General features: G+C 41.3%; 1 protein-coding gene across 2 annotated transcripts in view; it reads left to right on the forward strand.

Annotated features, from left to right (window-relative positions):
• Nucleotides 1–16,304, forward strand: part of LOC129014691 (multiple C2 and transmembrane domain-containing protein 2-like) — a 45,895-nt gene that overhangs the window by 15,230 nt on the left and 14,361 nt on the right. Inside the window, exons 4-7 of one of the 2 annotated variants that reach the window (XM_063653295.1) lie at nucleotides 753–904; nucleotides 4,392–4,457; nucleotides 6,982–7,634; nucleotides 13,624–13,731. In XM_063653295.1, coding sequence (XP_063509365.1) covers nucleotides 753–904; nucleotides 4,392–4,457; nucleotides 6,982–7,105 — 342 coding nt within the window. In that variant the 3' untranslated portion in view covers nucleotides 7,106–7,634; nucleotides 13,624–13,731. Of the gene's footprint in view, nucleotides 1–752; nucleotides 905–4,391; nucleotides 4,458–6,981; nucleotides 7,635–13,623; nucleotides 13,732–16,304 lie in introns of those variants that run through there. The other variant, XM_063653296.1, reaches the window with a different exon arrangement.

A 16,304-nucleotide genomic window follows, 5' to 3' on the forward strand; every position in this document is an offset into this window, starting at 1 on the left:
GTATATGTTTGAAAATTTACATAGTGGAAATTAAAAAATGAAGTGTGGCTACTCTATTTAAAATTTAATAACAGGGCATTTGCCCTTTTCCTATAAGGTGTGTATGAGTGTGAGTAATATAATTTAGAAAAGGAAATAAGAGTTAAGTTATTGAACCCCTCCTGGGTCCCAGGTGCAGTGAGATGTACTTTATACACCCCCTTCCCTCCCACCCCCACCCCAGATCTGCAAAGCTCATTTGACCAGCTAGGCCACTGAAGGCTCTATTTGGAGTAGTGAATCTTACGTGGTATAGGGCTTTTGGTAGTAGCCCAAGGAATAAAGAGAAGTGGAGACAGATTCAAATGTGAAGGATAAATTCAAAGTCATTATTTCTGAATGCCCAGAGATATTTTGCTTATAATATCTCTGTTTCCCAGAATGCCTTTATTCCTCTCACACTATTAAAATAGCTAAAGGCCCAGTCAAAGGAGTCCCACCAAAGAGCTCATCTGGGTGGGAGCACAGGCCAGTGCCAAGTCAAAGTGTTGCATATACTCATCCTTCACCATATTATTACCACTTCAAAGCTTGAGAAGGAAGTCACATAACTGCGACAGCAGGTTTGCAAAACCAATGAAAAATAACACTTTTCACCAGTAGGGAGGGAATTTTTTACAAGCAAATATTGAAAGTTGGAATTCCAATGATCACCAAAGTCACTCTTGGGAATTATAAGCAAGTTTACATGTCATCTTTATTTTTTGCTTTAGTCCTCTTTGATATGCAACCTACAGCTCTCTGAGTCCTTGAAAAGAAACCAGCTCTGGAACGGGATTATAAGTATAACTTTGTTGGAAGGGAAGACTGTCTCAGGAGGAAGCATGACAGAAATCTTTGTCCAGTTAAAACTGGGAGATCAGAGGTATAAGAGTAAGGCAAGTTCTATCTTTCCATAAGGAGAATGGTATCTTTAAAATAAAAAAAAAGTTGTTTCTCACTTTAAATTTTACAAAAGTAGAAGTAATTTATGTTTAGCCTTCCTAACTATATTAAGGAGCAGAAAACAAAATAATTGTATAGATGCAGTCAATTAATGTGGGTTTTGTTTTAATTGCTTAGTATAGTTTATTTTAATATAGTAACAGAGCTAGAGAAAGCTTATTAAATCATAGATTTGAATGCATGACTTTTTTTCATTTTGAAAATAAGCAAACTATGTTTCATAGAATGCAGGAAAAGGATAAGTAAAAGTTTTCAAAATGCTACAGAAATAGAATAGCATAATATGTGATATTTGGGTTAAAATATGTGAGATAATTAAAAACATTTTCAGAAGGCCGGGTGCAGTGGCTCATGCCTGTAATCCCAGCACTTTGGGAGGCTGAGGCAGGTGGATCTTGAGGTCAGGAGATCAAGACCATCCTGGCTAACACAGTGAAACCCCTTCTCTACTAAAAATGCAAAAAATTAGCCGGGTGTGGTGGCGGGCGCCTATAGTCCCAGCTACTGGGGAGGCTGAGGCAGGAGAATGGCATGAACCTGGGAGGCTGAGCTTGCCGTGAGCCAAGATTGTGCCACTGTACTCCAGCCTGGGCGACAGAGCGAGACTCTGTCTCAAAAAAATATATATATATATTTTTTTTTCCAGAATTATATACCCATTGCATTCTCTTGTTTGCTAGTCTTCACACCAAAAATAGAATCTAGTGCTGCTGTTTTTTGCTCTGATTAAAAATAATAATAAACTATCCAAAGTATTAAAAGTGATTTATTTTAAACAAATGTAATGGCATTTTTAACTATCTTTAAAAATAATTCATCTTATTCTGCCGATCCAAATTCCATTCAATTTTTAATCTTAGTAATTTGGTGTGGATTTTATTTCAAAAACTATAGTCTCTAAACCACGATAATTAATTAGTTTTACATAATTGTCAGACAGGAATATTTCCTGTGTTTTATGGATTGAAGGAGCTCTAGGGTACCTGAAAGTTAAATCACATGCCAAAAGCCACACAAGAAAAAACAATCAGTGGACAATTTTGAAAATAGCCCTGAGGCTATTTGCAGTTTGGACTTTCTAGCTTCGAGGATGCAGCAGATAAGGACAAGTTGGAAAATCATTTAGGGAGGCAAGAGGTTGTGCGCACTGCACTATTTTCAGTGCAGAATCAAATATTTGATGTCATTTACTCTAGCACAAAATCGAGAATTGAGGCTCATGTTGAAGAATAGTTTATTAAAAATGTGAAAATTGAGGGGGCATGATGACAGAAGTATGCAGAGAATTATTTTAACCAGGTAATTTCAGGCTGTGCCTCACAGTGAGGGTATCCAGGGTAACCATATCTCTCTACTAAGATTCCTTTAGCTTGCCAGGGTCAGGCTAAGGATTTATGGAAAAATTATTCATCACTAAGCACACTTAACCCTTTGGACTAAGGTGAAGTGTAGAATTAGTTCAATATCTGTTACATTCACCCTTGGGAAATATTGCATTTAATTTGTGGTCTAATAGGGTTTTTTTTTTTTTTTTGAGGCGGAGTGTGTCACTTTGTGGCCCAGGCTGGAGTGCAGTGGCAGGATCTAGGCTCACTGCAAGCTGCACCTCTCCAGTTCACGCCATTCTCCTGCCTCAGCATCCTGAGTAGCTGGAACTACTGGCGCCCGCCACCACACCCAGCTAATTTTTTGCATTTTTAGTAGTGATGGGGTTTCACTGTGTTAGCCAGGATGGTCTTGATCTCCTGACCTTATGATTGGCCCACCGTGGCCTCCCAAAGTGCTGGGATTACAGGCATGAGCTACCGCACCCGGCCCCCCCCCCGGTTTTTTTTTTTTTTTTTTTTTTTTGAGACCGAGTCTCACTCTGTTGCCCAGGCTGGAGTGCAATGGCACAATCTCAGCTCACTGCAACCTCCGCCTCCCGGGTTCAAGTGATTCTCCTGTCTCAGCCTCCTGAGTAGCTGAGATTACAGGCATGCACCACCAGGCCCGGCTAATTTTTGTATTTTTAGTAGAGACGGGGGTTTCACCATGTTGGTCAGGCTGGTCTTGAACTCCTGACCTCGTGAACCACCTACCTCAGCCTCCAAAAGTGCTGGGATTACAGGCGTGAGCCACCGCACCCAGCGGTTTCTGTTTTTCTCCCTGGTTTCTAAATTTTATGATCCGATATATTAAGCCTGATGTGAAAAACAGCTGAAATGATTTTACATGACATTGGCTACAGCTGAGGTCTGAGTTCTCTATGTTTTTCTCACACAAGAATAGTTGGTATCGGGATTTAATACCTGACACTGCACTAATACTCTGGGACCAACATTTTTGCCCACTTTGTATTCACACATTTAATCTCTATATAAAGGAAACAAAGATGAAAATCCTGCCAATGAACCAAACACAGAAGCAGTTTGAATTCACTTTTGAAGAACACAGAAACACTTGTGGCATTTTCAAGTGACTCTTGTTAATTTTTAGGTTTGGCTGCAGTGGAGTTTCCTAGTCTTCCTCCTGTCCTAGTGACTGGATTCACTAACTTTGGATTTAAAAATAGGTGGCAATATACAAGTCATGGGTTTCTCATTTAATGCATCTGACAGATGTTAATTAAGTCCCCAAACTGTTAATTTATATAGTTGCTAAGCTAGCATTGAATGGATGTGCCAACAAAAGTGTTACTTGCATTCGATTAAGCAATTAGTGTGACCTCCTGTAAGAGAGACAATTGTAAGATGCCTGTTGATATATGTCCACTGTGTATGTGTGTGTGTATATAATTTATAGTTTCTTGTGAGGTAACAGTATTCTTTGTAACTTGGTGGATAAATTATTGGATCTGGAGGGCAGCTAGGAGAGTAGTAATGTTTTACCAATTCTTGAATCCACCAAGTCCCTTTCATTCTAAAAAGGGAAGTTTACCTTTATAAAGGGTGAGGTCCATCATCTTGACCCCCTGCAGTTTAATAATGAAATTAATGTGTAGCTTCTGTAGCAATGAATGACATTTTAAGAAAATAAGTGTGGCCGGGAGCAGTGGCTCATGCCTGTAATCCCAGCACTTTGGGAGGCTGAGGTGGGCAGATCACGAGGTCAGGAGATCCAGACCATTCTGGCTAACATGGTGAAACCCCGTCTCTACTGAAAATACAAAAAATTAGCTGGGCGTGGTGGCGGGTGCCTGTAGTCCCAGCTACTCGAGAGGCTGAGGCAGGAGAATGGCATGAACCCTGGAGGTGGAGCTTGCAGTGAGCCGAGATCACACCACTGCACTCCAGCCTGGGCGACAGAGCAAGAATCTGTCAAAATAAAATAAAATAAAAATTATAACTGCATGTTTTCTAGACACTGTGTAAGAATGCAAATCCGCAGTGGCAGGAACAGTTTGACTTTCTCTACTTCTCTGACAGGATGGGCATTTTGGACATTGAAGTGTGGAGAGAGGACAGTAAAAAGCAGGAGGAAAGTCTGGGCAGGTGAGTCCCCTCTGCTTTCCAGTGGCGGGAGCTTGTTTCTGCATGCGGCTGGTTCTGAGAGGTGATCTTTATCTGTTAGATCTGAGGGCACGACCTCGCATCCCCCACCCCAGAGTGCCATCAGTGAGCTGGATGGCCAATCCTAACCGGGGAAAGTTTGCTTTTCGTTTTTGTTTGTTTAATTGGGAAATGTCATTCAGTATTGATTAAAATAGTGCGTGTAAGGAATTATCTAAAGAAAGGTAACCTGCCGTCTCAGAGTATTCAAAACATTTTATATAAATTTCCAATATACCCTAAAATTTTGATTTTGCTACCTAGTGAAATGTTACATAATTTAGTAAAGGTCTAAGGCTGCGTGTTCCCATGATGGAAGCATTTCACTGTCCTTGGTGTACTTCATAGAACACCAAGGAATGGAGTTTGAGGCCAAATCTATTTTATTTCTTTACTTTTGGACCCTCTCAACTTAATTGAGACACTCACATGTGTAATGAACAATAATTGCTTCTTCCTAGGGTTGTAGTGAAAAATACAATGAAATAAGGCAGCATAGGTACTGTAACCAGCATACAGTAAGCAAAAAGGTGATGCTGGTAGAAGCACAGACCATCTCTGAGCTTCAGAAAAGCCCTTTGAATTACTGGTGTCACGCTCATTCTACAGATGATGAAATGGAGCTTCAGAAGTTTACACATGACTTGGCCTTGGACTTAATCATGAGGTCCAGAGTCAGGATTTTGTGTTTTCAAAGACCAAGTAGTTTTCTCCATCAAATCACTTGCCTTGTGTTCATCTGTATGCATACTATTTGTACACAGATCTTAAATTTAGAACACAGGCCAGGCGTGGTGGCTCACACCTGTAATCCTAGCACTTTGGGAGGCCAAGGCAGATGGATCACAAGGTCGGGAGATCGAGACCATCCTGGTTTGCTGGGCATGGTGGTGGGTGCCTGTAGTCCCAGCTACTTGGGAGGCTGAGGCAGGAGAATGATGTGAACCCAGGAGGCAGAGCTTACAGTGAGCTGAGATTGTGCCACTGCACTCCAGCCTGGGCGACAGAGCAAGACTCTGTGTCAAAAAAAAAAAAAAAAAAATTAGAACACAGATGTTGAAAGGGATCCCAACCACTATGGGGTGTCTTTTTCAAAGCTGGATCTTGGGTTCAGGGAGATGCCTTAGGGTCACCCCTTGAGGAATGGGAGGGCCTCTTGACATCTCTCCTCTGTGGCCAGAGCATCTCAGCTTTTGCCTGTGCTCTATATTGAGATTCCATTTGAAGAAAGGGTTTTGTTGCTGAAAACTAAAGATTGAAAACTACTCATCTAGTAAAAACCCCTTCATTTAACAGACGAGGAAATGCAGAGGCCCAAGGAGGTGAAATGTTTGTTTCATCAGCAAGGTGTTTAGAGGCATAAACAGGTTGAGACCCAGCTAACCGAATACCTGTGCAGGGCTTTTTCTCAGTAAAATGCTTAATACAGTGTCTGACTGCTTGTTGTCATTGCCACCTCAGTATCCTGAGATAGATGCGTGGGGAGTTCAGTACCTGTGGAATGTTGCTCCAGTGTCTCTCAATATGGGTACCCTGTTGCATGGGACTGTCTGGCATGTTGCAGGATGTTTAGCAAACCTGGCTCTCAGCTACCTGATACCGGTCACTTTCCTTGATTACTTTGTGGGAAACACACAATCATATGTATGCACACACAGCATGCCTTTGTTCCTTAACATGTGTCCAAACACCCCTAGGGGACCGGCACTGCTCCCACTTAAGACCTCTCACTTCACCCACCACATCTCTGGTTGCGTTACTTTGCACTATCTGCACATCTCAATTCTATGCTTATCTGTTAGATTGCAATCATTTCTTCCCTGGCCATCTCCCAGCCAGGTTTGCATTTAGAAGCAAACCCACTTCCTGTGGTCCAGTCTTTCACATACATGGCCTGTTGGATTACTGCTCTGACCTTGTCTCTCAGTTCTCTACTCATACAGGGTAACTGAGATAGCTCAGGCTCAGGTACTTCTCAGTATCTCTAATGTTGTCACTGCTGTGATATACCAGGACCCTGCCAATACGGATGGTCATAGGATTTGAAATTTTGTACTAGCCCAAAGAGCAAAGATCAGTTACACAAATGAAATGCAGAGAACTCTGTGTCCCAAAGTGTTATCTGAACAGTGGGAATGGGGCCTCCTGTGATGAATGGTCAGTGTGTTGTTGTAGTAGGTGCAAAGAATAATGCCCCTGCATTTCACAAGTCACTGTGCTATCATGCTTCCTTCACGTAATAGGAAATGCTTTTCCAAATGAGTGTTGCGTTGCTCCACAGAGACAAAAAATGTAATTTAAGATGTCCCTTGTAATCCATGTTTCGTCATTTGGGTATTCATTTATTATTTAGCTATTTCCTGTTTGTAACCGAGAGGTATACCTGTCTTAGTGGTCATTCTGTTCTTCCTCTTCATGAATTTTAAAGAATTTTTTTTGTATCCTTTTCCTTTCTCCTCTCCTGTAGTACAATAGATAACAAAAGTATCTTTTGGGAGCTGGCTCTACGGCTTTACCCTGCAGCAAACTTGCAGGTGGGAGAAATCTACAATAAAATGTCGACTGCTTCTCAGCCTGAAAGATTGTGCTAGCATATGGACATCACTGACTTGCTACTTATGGTTCCTTCTTCGTGGCTATTGTTTAAATATTTCAAGGGTTTTTTTTTTTTTTAACACATTTGCTTTTCTTTGTGATGTTCATTGTAAGGCCCAGCTATTTTATTTTCCAACTGTTGGGAAAAACCTTTTTGTGTCTGGTGCAAATGTATCTTAACTGTCTCCTCTCCAAGGCCTGTCTCATGCTTTATTTTTGGATAAAACCTTGATGTTAATAATTGAGCATTAGAGTTAAAAATCTAGATGGACTGTCTGGGGAAATTCTCTTCGGGGAAGCTGTGTAGGCCGTTCAGTGGGAGAGAAGGAACATCAGCTCTGGGGTCACACATCCTGAGCTTCCTGATAACACACTGTCTGCTAACTGTGGGACTTGGACAGTGCATTCCCTGTGGAGTATGACTCTGTATCTGTATAATGGGCTCACTGGCCAACTGGCAGGGTCATCATGGCAAACAGTAACAACATCTACTTGACATTGTTTATTCCCTTGCTCACTCTGATGGTAGGTATTAATTATTAATTTTGAGATTTTTCTGCATGTAAACTGTAGGTCCTTATACCTTGGCAACTCAAATTATGCAATTTAAGAAAATAAGATATGACTAGTAAGATTCAATGTATTTTTTTTTCTCCAAAACAGCATAGAATTTTTTGGTATTTTTTGGTAAAAGTGAGCAGTGACCATTGTCAAGGACATGGTAGGAGGGACATCCATTAATGGAAGGGTTGGGCATTGTAGGTCAGCCTGAACAATACTGAAGTTGTGTAGCCATGTATGACAAGGTTGGTGTAGTGGCTGCTTATGTGTAGACAAATCACATTGGCATGGGTAGGTTGTTAGCTTGGTGATGGTTAAAACATGGACCTGCCCCGTAGGCCCCTCCTCCAGGCTCTCCTGAGTCATGTGGAACTTGCTGACTTCCCCTTGTTCCATAGTCCACCTGCCTGCAGTGCCCCCTGAGCCACAAGTAACTCCTAAAAACACTGGGGTTGGTGAGATGAAGGTGCTGCGGTCCATCATCCCCTGAAACTGTGTTGCCTACCGACTCCAGTGTTTTTTCATGGGTAAAACAAGCAAAAAAGTATCTGACCTTAGATAGGAACGGTGAGCTTTTAGGGGAGAGTAAGACATAAAGCTAAGTTTAACTGGCTCCAACTTTTAAAATGTCAAGAACATGAATATACAGTAATATAGATTATTCCATTTTGAGCCATTTCAAAGTAATCATATCAATTTCTTAAAGTATATTTTATATTTCAAGGTGATTCCAGAGATTAACTCATTATAGAATATTCTAGACTTAATTTAGTTCGGAAAGGTGGAGAATGGGAACCCACAAGCCCATTTGGATCAGCCGGCCTCAGAGTCCCTCCTCAGTCCCAGATGGTCCTGGATAAGTGGCTCTGATATTCTACAAGTTTATTGGTGGCTCTGAGGCAGTGAAAAATCTGGGCTGGAGTATTTCTCTAGACAAATTGCACCCCATGTCGTTGATCTGCTTTTACAGCCGGGCTTGACACATTCACCATTTTTCTCCTCTTCCCCGGCTTCCTTAGCCTCTGAGGTTTACAGCTTTTAAAACTCTAGCACTCTTTCCTGCCCCTTGCCTTTAAGTTAAAAGCTGACGAGTCTGTAATATAAAACATAGAATTATGGTAATGAATAAGAGGTTAAAAGCTATCATGGCAAATAAAACTTGAGCAGGTTTGTCTGACTGATATGTTAAAATTATGTGTTGAATGAAAACATTAAAATGCTGTGGGATTAATGGAGAAAGACAAGAACGGGAGGTCAGAAACAATGCTAAATCAGCACATGAACTGCCTGTGGGCTAGAGAGGGTGGCTTTAATATACGCCTATTGCAGGAAAGGGAAAAAAAAGTAATTTAGTCTGTTTTCTTCAGGTGAGTAGAACAATGGCATTTTAAATATGGGAGGCACCTAATAAATACATTTATTTCAATTCCTTTCCTACATAGGGGAAGAAACAGAGGCTACAAAAGATTTAGCTAGTTCACAGAAAACACTATGCTTTGGAGTTTTTGACTTTATGAGTTTTGTTACGGTGCTGACATTCATTCTTTTGTGCATTCAATTTATTCAAATCTAGAGCACATCGTGTGTTGGGCAGAAGGCAACGTACTTGAGGATTCAGTGGTCAACGATACAGAAAAGGGTGCTGTCCTTGGGCACTAATGGGTCTTGGGCTACTACAAGTAAGGAGGCAGTGGCAGTAGGTGGAATGAGGGCTGTGGGGTCCTGGCATCATGGATACCAGTTTGGGCTTGGAATGAAAAAGGAGGCTTCCTTGGAGAACAGCGGTCTAAGCTGAGACTTGTAGGAATAGTAGTTAAGGAGGAGACAGGAAGAAGAGCTTTCCAGGAAGACAGCACAACATAGGCAAAGGCCTGGAAAGGAGAGAGAGTACATTCCCTCTGAGAACCTTGATGAGGTGAAAAGATCAATGGTGTCACATGATAAGGCTAGAGAGGAGGGCAGGGGTGACAGCACAAGGCCATTGGATTCCATGTCTTGCAGATGAACAATGGGAGTTCCTTTCTAGGCACTAACACAGCAGTGACTTGGCTCTTTTGATTTCCATAATGTAAATCTTGTTGCAGTGGAGCTCCTATTGATTGCATTTTTAAAAAGCTGACATTGGAATAAAAATTTCCTGGTCACCTAAGGGCTGGTGTGTTGCACCTTCTGAATCACTGTCTAAAGACATTTAGTCCCCTTGTGTGTGAAGTCATTCGTGATGCCACTGGAGCAGACCTAATCAGTTCATGCTCATTAATTGAATTCCTTATATAGATGCCCTGAGTGTGTGTTTTCCATATTGTTTCTATCAGACAGAAGAGAACAATTTTTATAGGTTTTATTGCTTTATCCATTTTTTATTAATAACAGATCATTGGATATTTTGACCAGAGTCTCTTGGGCTGCCGTGAGTTAAAAAATTTGCAGTAAAAAAAAAAAAAAAGAAGTGTAAGTCACCACCACTAAATTACAAATATTTCTGTAACTCAGGGGTCAGCAAACCAGGGCTTATAGGTGAAATCCATATGGCTGCCTGTTTTTTTGTAAATAAAGTTTTTCTGGAAAAAAGTCTTGTTCATTTGTTTACATTATCTATTACTGCTTTAATGGGACAAGGGCTGATTTTAGTAGTTGCTACAGAAACCTTATGGCCACAAACCAAAAATATTTACTTATTGGCCCCTCACACCTGCCCGTCACAAGGAAAGGCTAATCCTGTACCCTGCCAATAAGACGTAGCCAAAGAGAGGACAGAAGAGAGCAAGATTTTACTGGTCTTCAGCAGTGACTAGAAAGACCTAAGTGATCAACCAAGTTACTGAGTATTTTTTCAGAGGAGAATCCAGTACACTAATGAAAAAGAAGCAGCCTAGATTCTTCTTTTGAGAGTTTTCATATTGCAGATGTCTTTGATGAATGTATTATAGAATGTTTACATCTTAAAGTCTTTAGATTTTAGTCCATTTGTCTTTGAACCTAAGAAAAAAAACACAAAAAGCCATTTTGTTCTTTTGATATTTCTCTTTTGGAAGGTTGGATGAGTATTCTGGTTAACAGTATTTGCAATTTGAGGGAAAAAAGTATTTTTGTTAAAAACAATTCGGCCACTTTTCTGATAATGCAGTAACCTCTTACTAGGTTGGGGTGAATGAAAATAATTCTCCTAGTCTCTGGCTAATGTCCGGAGCTTCTGGTTCTCCTTCAAACTTTATGACAAAACTGAAGCAATGTGAGCTGGAGTTGAAATAGGTTAAATATGAGGCCTGAAGAAGGTTTTGTATGAAATACATTGTTTTCTTTCGCTCACCTTTCCTCCTTCTTCCAGAATGTGGGAATAAATGGGGACACAAGGTGTGTAGAAGAGTTAGAGAATGTTCATAAAAAGTCATCATTAAAGGGGGGCTACTTGAGTAGCTTTAAATTAATTCTTAAGATACCAGTTCATGCGGTGGGTCAGGACCTCTAAGAGGCTGGGTCATAACCCATGTGCAGAAAGACTAAGTTTTAATTTTGATTGACATGATGCTAATATATCAGTTTAACTTGTTCTTTCTAGTCACTGAGAAAGTACAAGTAAATATTTGGCTGGATTCAGTCATTAGTTATCAAAGAATGTAGAATCCATTAAGCTGATGCCTAAATCTTCAGCCTGTTGCTTATAGGACTCTAATATCTAAACTAAAAATGGCTATTTTGCATGAAAGTGTTCATTCTAGTGAAGGGACTAATTTTTTTTAAATGACGTAAGTGTAAAACATTCATAGTAGACAGAAATGAGTGAAAAGTTGGTGAAAATGTGTAATTTTAAGAAGAAACCCAATATTTACTTTGCATTTCATCGGGTATGTGGTTCAGCTTTTACTTAAAATGACAAACTACTCTGTTCCAATAAGTTGAGCACTTAAGCAGTCACTAGGAAAATTTTCACAGTTGTTGTACTTATGGTAATACTGCTCACAACATTATTAGATTATTCTAGAATTAATATCAGGTTCATTTTTAATTATCCAAGAAAAATTTTATTAGTGCTTACTTATGTATTATTTTTGACCCTCAAACATTATTAGCTGTCAGATCACTTGTATCTAAATAAATTTTGGCTGCGCAAAGAACCAACAAAACCACCATCCCAACAACGAAGGCAAATGTTTAAAAGACAAAAATAAATTGCCATTATTAATGGTATTAAAAAGAATGTGCCATCAATAGGCTATTGCTAATTTGTAACAACATGACTAGCAGAGAACATTTCTACAAATTTGGATTATTTACCTTTCTATAAGAAAGAGCTTTATTAAATGAAAGTGTATATAATAGCGTAAAATAATGCTTAGCAAAGTATTCCTAGGTAGAAATACTACGGCAATATTGGTTAAGAATTTGTGGGGACTTACTTTTCTAGAAATAAATGGCTTAAAGCACTTGATCTTTCTTTCTTTCCAAGCAAATTTGATTTCCCACTTACATCATGCTCATGAAATAAAAATATTTAATAACCTCTTTTTTACAGATAGTAATACAGTTTAACTTTAAAAGCTTCCTTACTGATACAGAAAAACTGTTCTGATTCAAATCAGAGGGTTATTTAAAAATACATTTTTTTGTAATCTGTCTCCCATAGAAATATTTGATGAATGGATTACATGCAAAAGCTCTAATGGCCACTCTCTCCTGTAATTTGGGTCACTTTTGGTAAATAGGAAATAAATGCCCACTTATAATTAATTATATGGACACATTGGTATGTAAAATATTTTAAAATCTTGTAATCAAGTCTAGTAGAGTCTTTTAATGTAATATTTATTTGGGAAAGTGATTGCAGGCTCTCTCAAATTTCATGAAGTTTTTGTTCACTTAGCCATGTGGCTCAAAATTGCCATTGCTTTATATAGTATGTAAGTTTACCTATTTGTAATTAACTGCAGATGTACAAAGTCCATTGATGGCTTAGGGTAAGAATCTGTCCTTATTGTTCATTCTGGGGAGCAGTGCTTCCATCCTTTTCTGAAGTCTTGAATATTCATCTTATTCTATAATTATAGAGGGTAAAGGAGAATGTGAAAAAATGACTTCTGGGAATACCATGCTCCACTTTACTCAATCCCACCTACTTCACCCACCCGCATACATAAACAGAGCAGGTGTGGTCCAGGCAAACACAGCGTTGTCAGTGTTAAGGCAAATAAATGGCTTAGCACCTCAGTCCCCCTTTTGATGTTTGCTTCTGTATTTAAATGTGTTTGAGGTTTTCAACATCCCCAGAACATTGGGTGTTAAGAGGCAGAAAACATGCAATTTATAGCAGATGGGCACAGCCTTTCCTGGCAGTGCTGCTGAAATGGGATCAATCAGCAGCACTTCATGCTCCATTTGTCCGAAAGAAACCCACCTGGGGAGCCCTGTGGAGCTGTGCCTATTAGGAAAACACCTTAACATGTTTTTAAAAATAAAAATTCGCCAGTTGGCATTAATCAGGAAGAAAATGGTTTCTCCATTAACCCTCTCCCATTTGCCTTTCTCTTATCTTTTTTTTTCTTTATGTTTTGAACCATGATCCTTTATTCTTTTTACTCATAAAAGACACAGCCCAGGGAAGCCACACAGCATGCTCACTCATAAGGCTTAAACTTTCAAACTTTTTTCTCCCTAATTTTTGATCTCACCTTTCTGCAGACCTTATTTGGCAAAGACCATACTCCTCTCTTTTCATTTTCCATCTGCCGATGCTGCCTTCTTTTTGATTTTCTGGGCCTCTCCCTCTCCTTAATTTTAGAGTGTGTTAGGCTGGGAGGGAGCATTATGAGTTGGGGCAACCTTCACTGCTCAATAAACCTAAGACCAGACAGAGTGAGTTTTGGGGGATGATGAAATCAAAGCCACGTGCTTTGGAGGTACCGCAGTGGCCTTGAGTTAATCACTTTTATTTCTCTGATTCCTGAAACTTTCCTAGGTGTAAAGTGGATATCTCCACACCCCCTCTGAAGCAAGCCAACTGCCTGGAGCTGCTGCTGGACAGCTGTCTGGGGACAGTGAAAGAAAGCAGATTACTCAGCCATAGGTGAGTGTTTTGCCTTATTGTACATGCTCCCTCCTCCCACCTTCTCTTTTAAAACAAAGCTTTGAATTGAAAAACTGCATCAAAAGAGATTTTTGTCCCAAGTTTTGTTGTACGTTATAAAGCAAGACATCAGACTTAGGGTTTAATGCATTAGTGAAAAGGTGACAGTAGAATTAGAGTTGGTCTTGCTATTTTAAAAGCCAAATAGGTATTCTGAATTTTTAGCTTTTAGCAAGCCTTTGGGGAATGTTGACATCCTCAAAGAAGCAGACTCCTGCTTAGCCTGTGTGTGTAAATAGAACTTTTAATAGAAGTTCACAAATAACTTTACCAGCCGTTCATGTTTGCAATGTTGTGATACCTTTGCAGAATTTCTCAGGATCAAGTGAGAACCTAACTAAAATGTGGCAATGTAAGGAGCAGAGCAGGAAGAACCTTTAAGTCGGAAACTTACAAAAAGTCAATTTCATAGTCAGTTTCTTTGGTCCTTCCACAACCACTTCTGGGATCTGTTTTCTCTACAATGAAGGTAACAACAATAGCTATTTCAGAGCAGGAAAAGGCTTAGAGCAGTGCTAGAATATGGTCCTGGCTATGTGAAGTTTAGCTATTTGTATATTGTAACAAACCTACAGTGTATTTTTTTAATTGGTAGTAACAGATTTCTTTTGGAAAAGTAGGAGCCTCCTGTCCAGGGAACACCTGCAGTTCCCACTAAGTGAACACTGGTGTCTGCTAACCTTTGCTTCTATTTTCTCAATAATAACTGTCAAGCTGTTCCTTTATTTAGCAATTTTATTTACATTTTTTTTTCTCCTTTGTGTTTTCCTGAGACAGAGTCCCTCTCTGTGGCCCAGTCTGGAGTGCAGCAGCACCATCATAGCTCACTGCCACCTCCACCTCGGGCTCTAGCATCAGCCTTCAGGGTAGCTGGGACTACCCGCGGGGCCCACCACGCCCGCCTGATCTTTGTGGTTTTTGTTTTGTTTTTCAGTTTAGAGACCGGGTTTCGGTGGTGAATCAGGCCTGCAGTTTTAGCACTTTGGGAGGCCGAGGCAGGCGGATCACTGAGGTCGGAAGCTCCAGATCAGCCTGACCAACATGGAGAAACCCCGTCTCTACTAAAAATACAAAATTAGTCAGGCATGGTGGCACATGCCTGTAATCCCAGCCACTAGGGAGACTGAGGCAGGAGAGTCCCCTAAACCTAGAGGCGGAGGTTGCAGTAAGCCGAAATCACACCATTGCACTCCAGCCAGGGCAACAAGAGTGAAACTTCGTCTCAAAACAAAAAACAAAACAAGAAAACAGAAAAAAAAAAAACAAAAAATAAAACAACATAAAAATAAAGAAACCGGGTTTCACCATGTTGCCCAGGCTGGTCTGGAACTCCTAGGATCAAGTGATCCCCGGTGCTCGACCATCCAAGGTCCTGAGACTATAAGCGTGAGCCACCATGCCAGGCCGATCTATTCCTTTCTGATTAATAAAGTGGGCCTGGCGCGGTGGCTCATGCCTGCAATCCCAGCAGCCCGGGAGGCCTAGGCAGGCGGATCACCCGAGGTCGGGAGCTCCAGGCCAGCCGGACCAACATGGAGAAACCCTGTCTCTACCCAAAAAACAAACAAATAAATAAATAAAAACTCAGGCGGGCATTATGGCTCACAAATGCAATCCCAGCCACTCGGGAGGCTGAGGCAGTAGAACCACCCAAACCCAGAAGGCGGAGGCCACAGCCGGCCGAGACCGCGCCACTGCATTCCAGCCTGGGAAACGAGTGAAATTCCGCCCGAAAAAAAAAAAAAAAAAAGAGAGAGAGAGACCGGTTTCACCATGTTGCACAGGCCAGTCTGCAACTCCTAGGCTCCAGTGATCCACCGCGCTCAGCTGTCCAAAGGCTTCGGATCACAAGCGTGAGCCACCACGCCAGGCCGATCTATTCCTTTCTGATTAATAAAGTGGGCCGGGCGCGGTGGCTCACACCTGCAATCCCAGCACCCCGGGAGGCCTAGGCGGGCAGATCACCCGAGGTCGGGAGCTCCAGGCAAGCCGGACCAACATGGAGAAACCTCGTCTCTACCCCCCCAAAAAAAAAATCAGCCAGGCATTATGGCTCACACCTGCAATCCCAGCCACTCGGGAGGCTGAGGGAGGAGAACCACCCAAACCCGGGAGAGGGAGGCTACGGCGGGCCGAGACCGCGCCACTGCATTCCAGCCTGGGCAACAAGAGCGAAATTCCGCCCTAAGAAAAAAAAAAGAGAGACTGGTTTCACCATATTTCCCAGGCCAGTCTGGAACTCCTAGGCTCCAGTGATCCATCGCGCTCGGCCGTGCAAGGTCCTGAGACTACAAGGTTAAGCCACCACGCCAGGCCGATCTATTCCTTTCTGATTAATAAAGTGGGCCGGGTGCGGTGGCTCACACCTGCCATCCTAGTACCCCGGGAGGCCTAGGCGGGTGGATCACCCGAGGTCGGGAGCTCTAGACCAGCCGTACCAACATTGAGAAACTCCGTGTCTACCCAAAAACAAAAACAACAACCAGAAATTAGCCGGGCATTATATCTCACAC

Source organism: Pongo pygmaeus, chromosome 16 (assembly GCF_028885625.2).
Source record: "Pongo pygmaeus isolate AG05252 chromosome 16, NHGRI_mPonPyg2-v2.0_pri, whole genome shotgun sequence".
In the NCBI taxonomy this organism is placed as follows: Eukaryota; Metazoa; Chordata; class Mammalia; order Primates; family Hominidae; genus Pongo; species Pongo pygmaeus.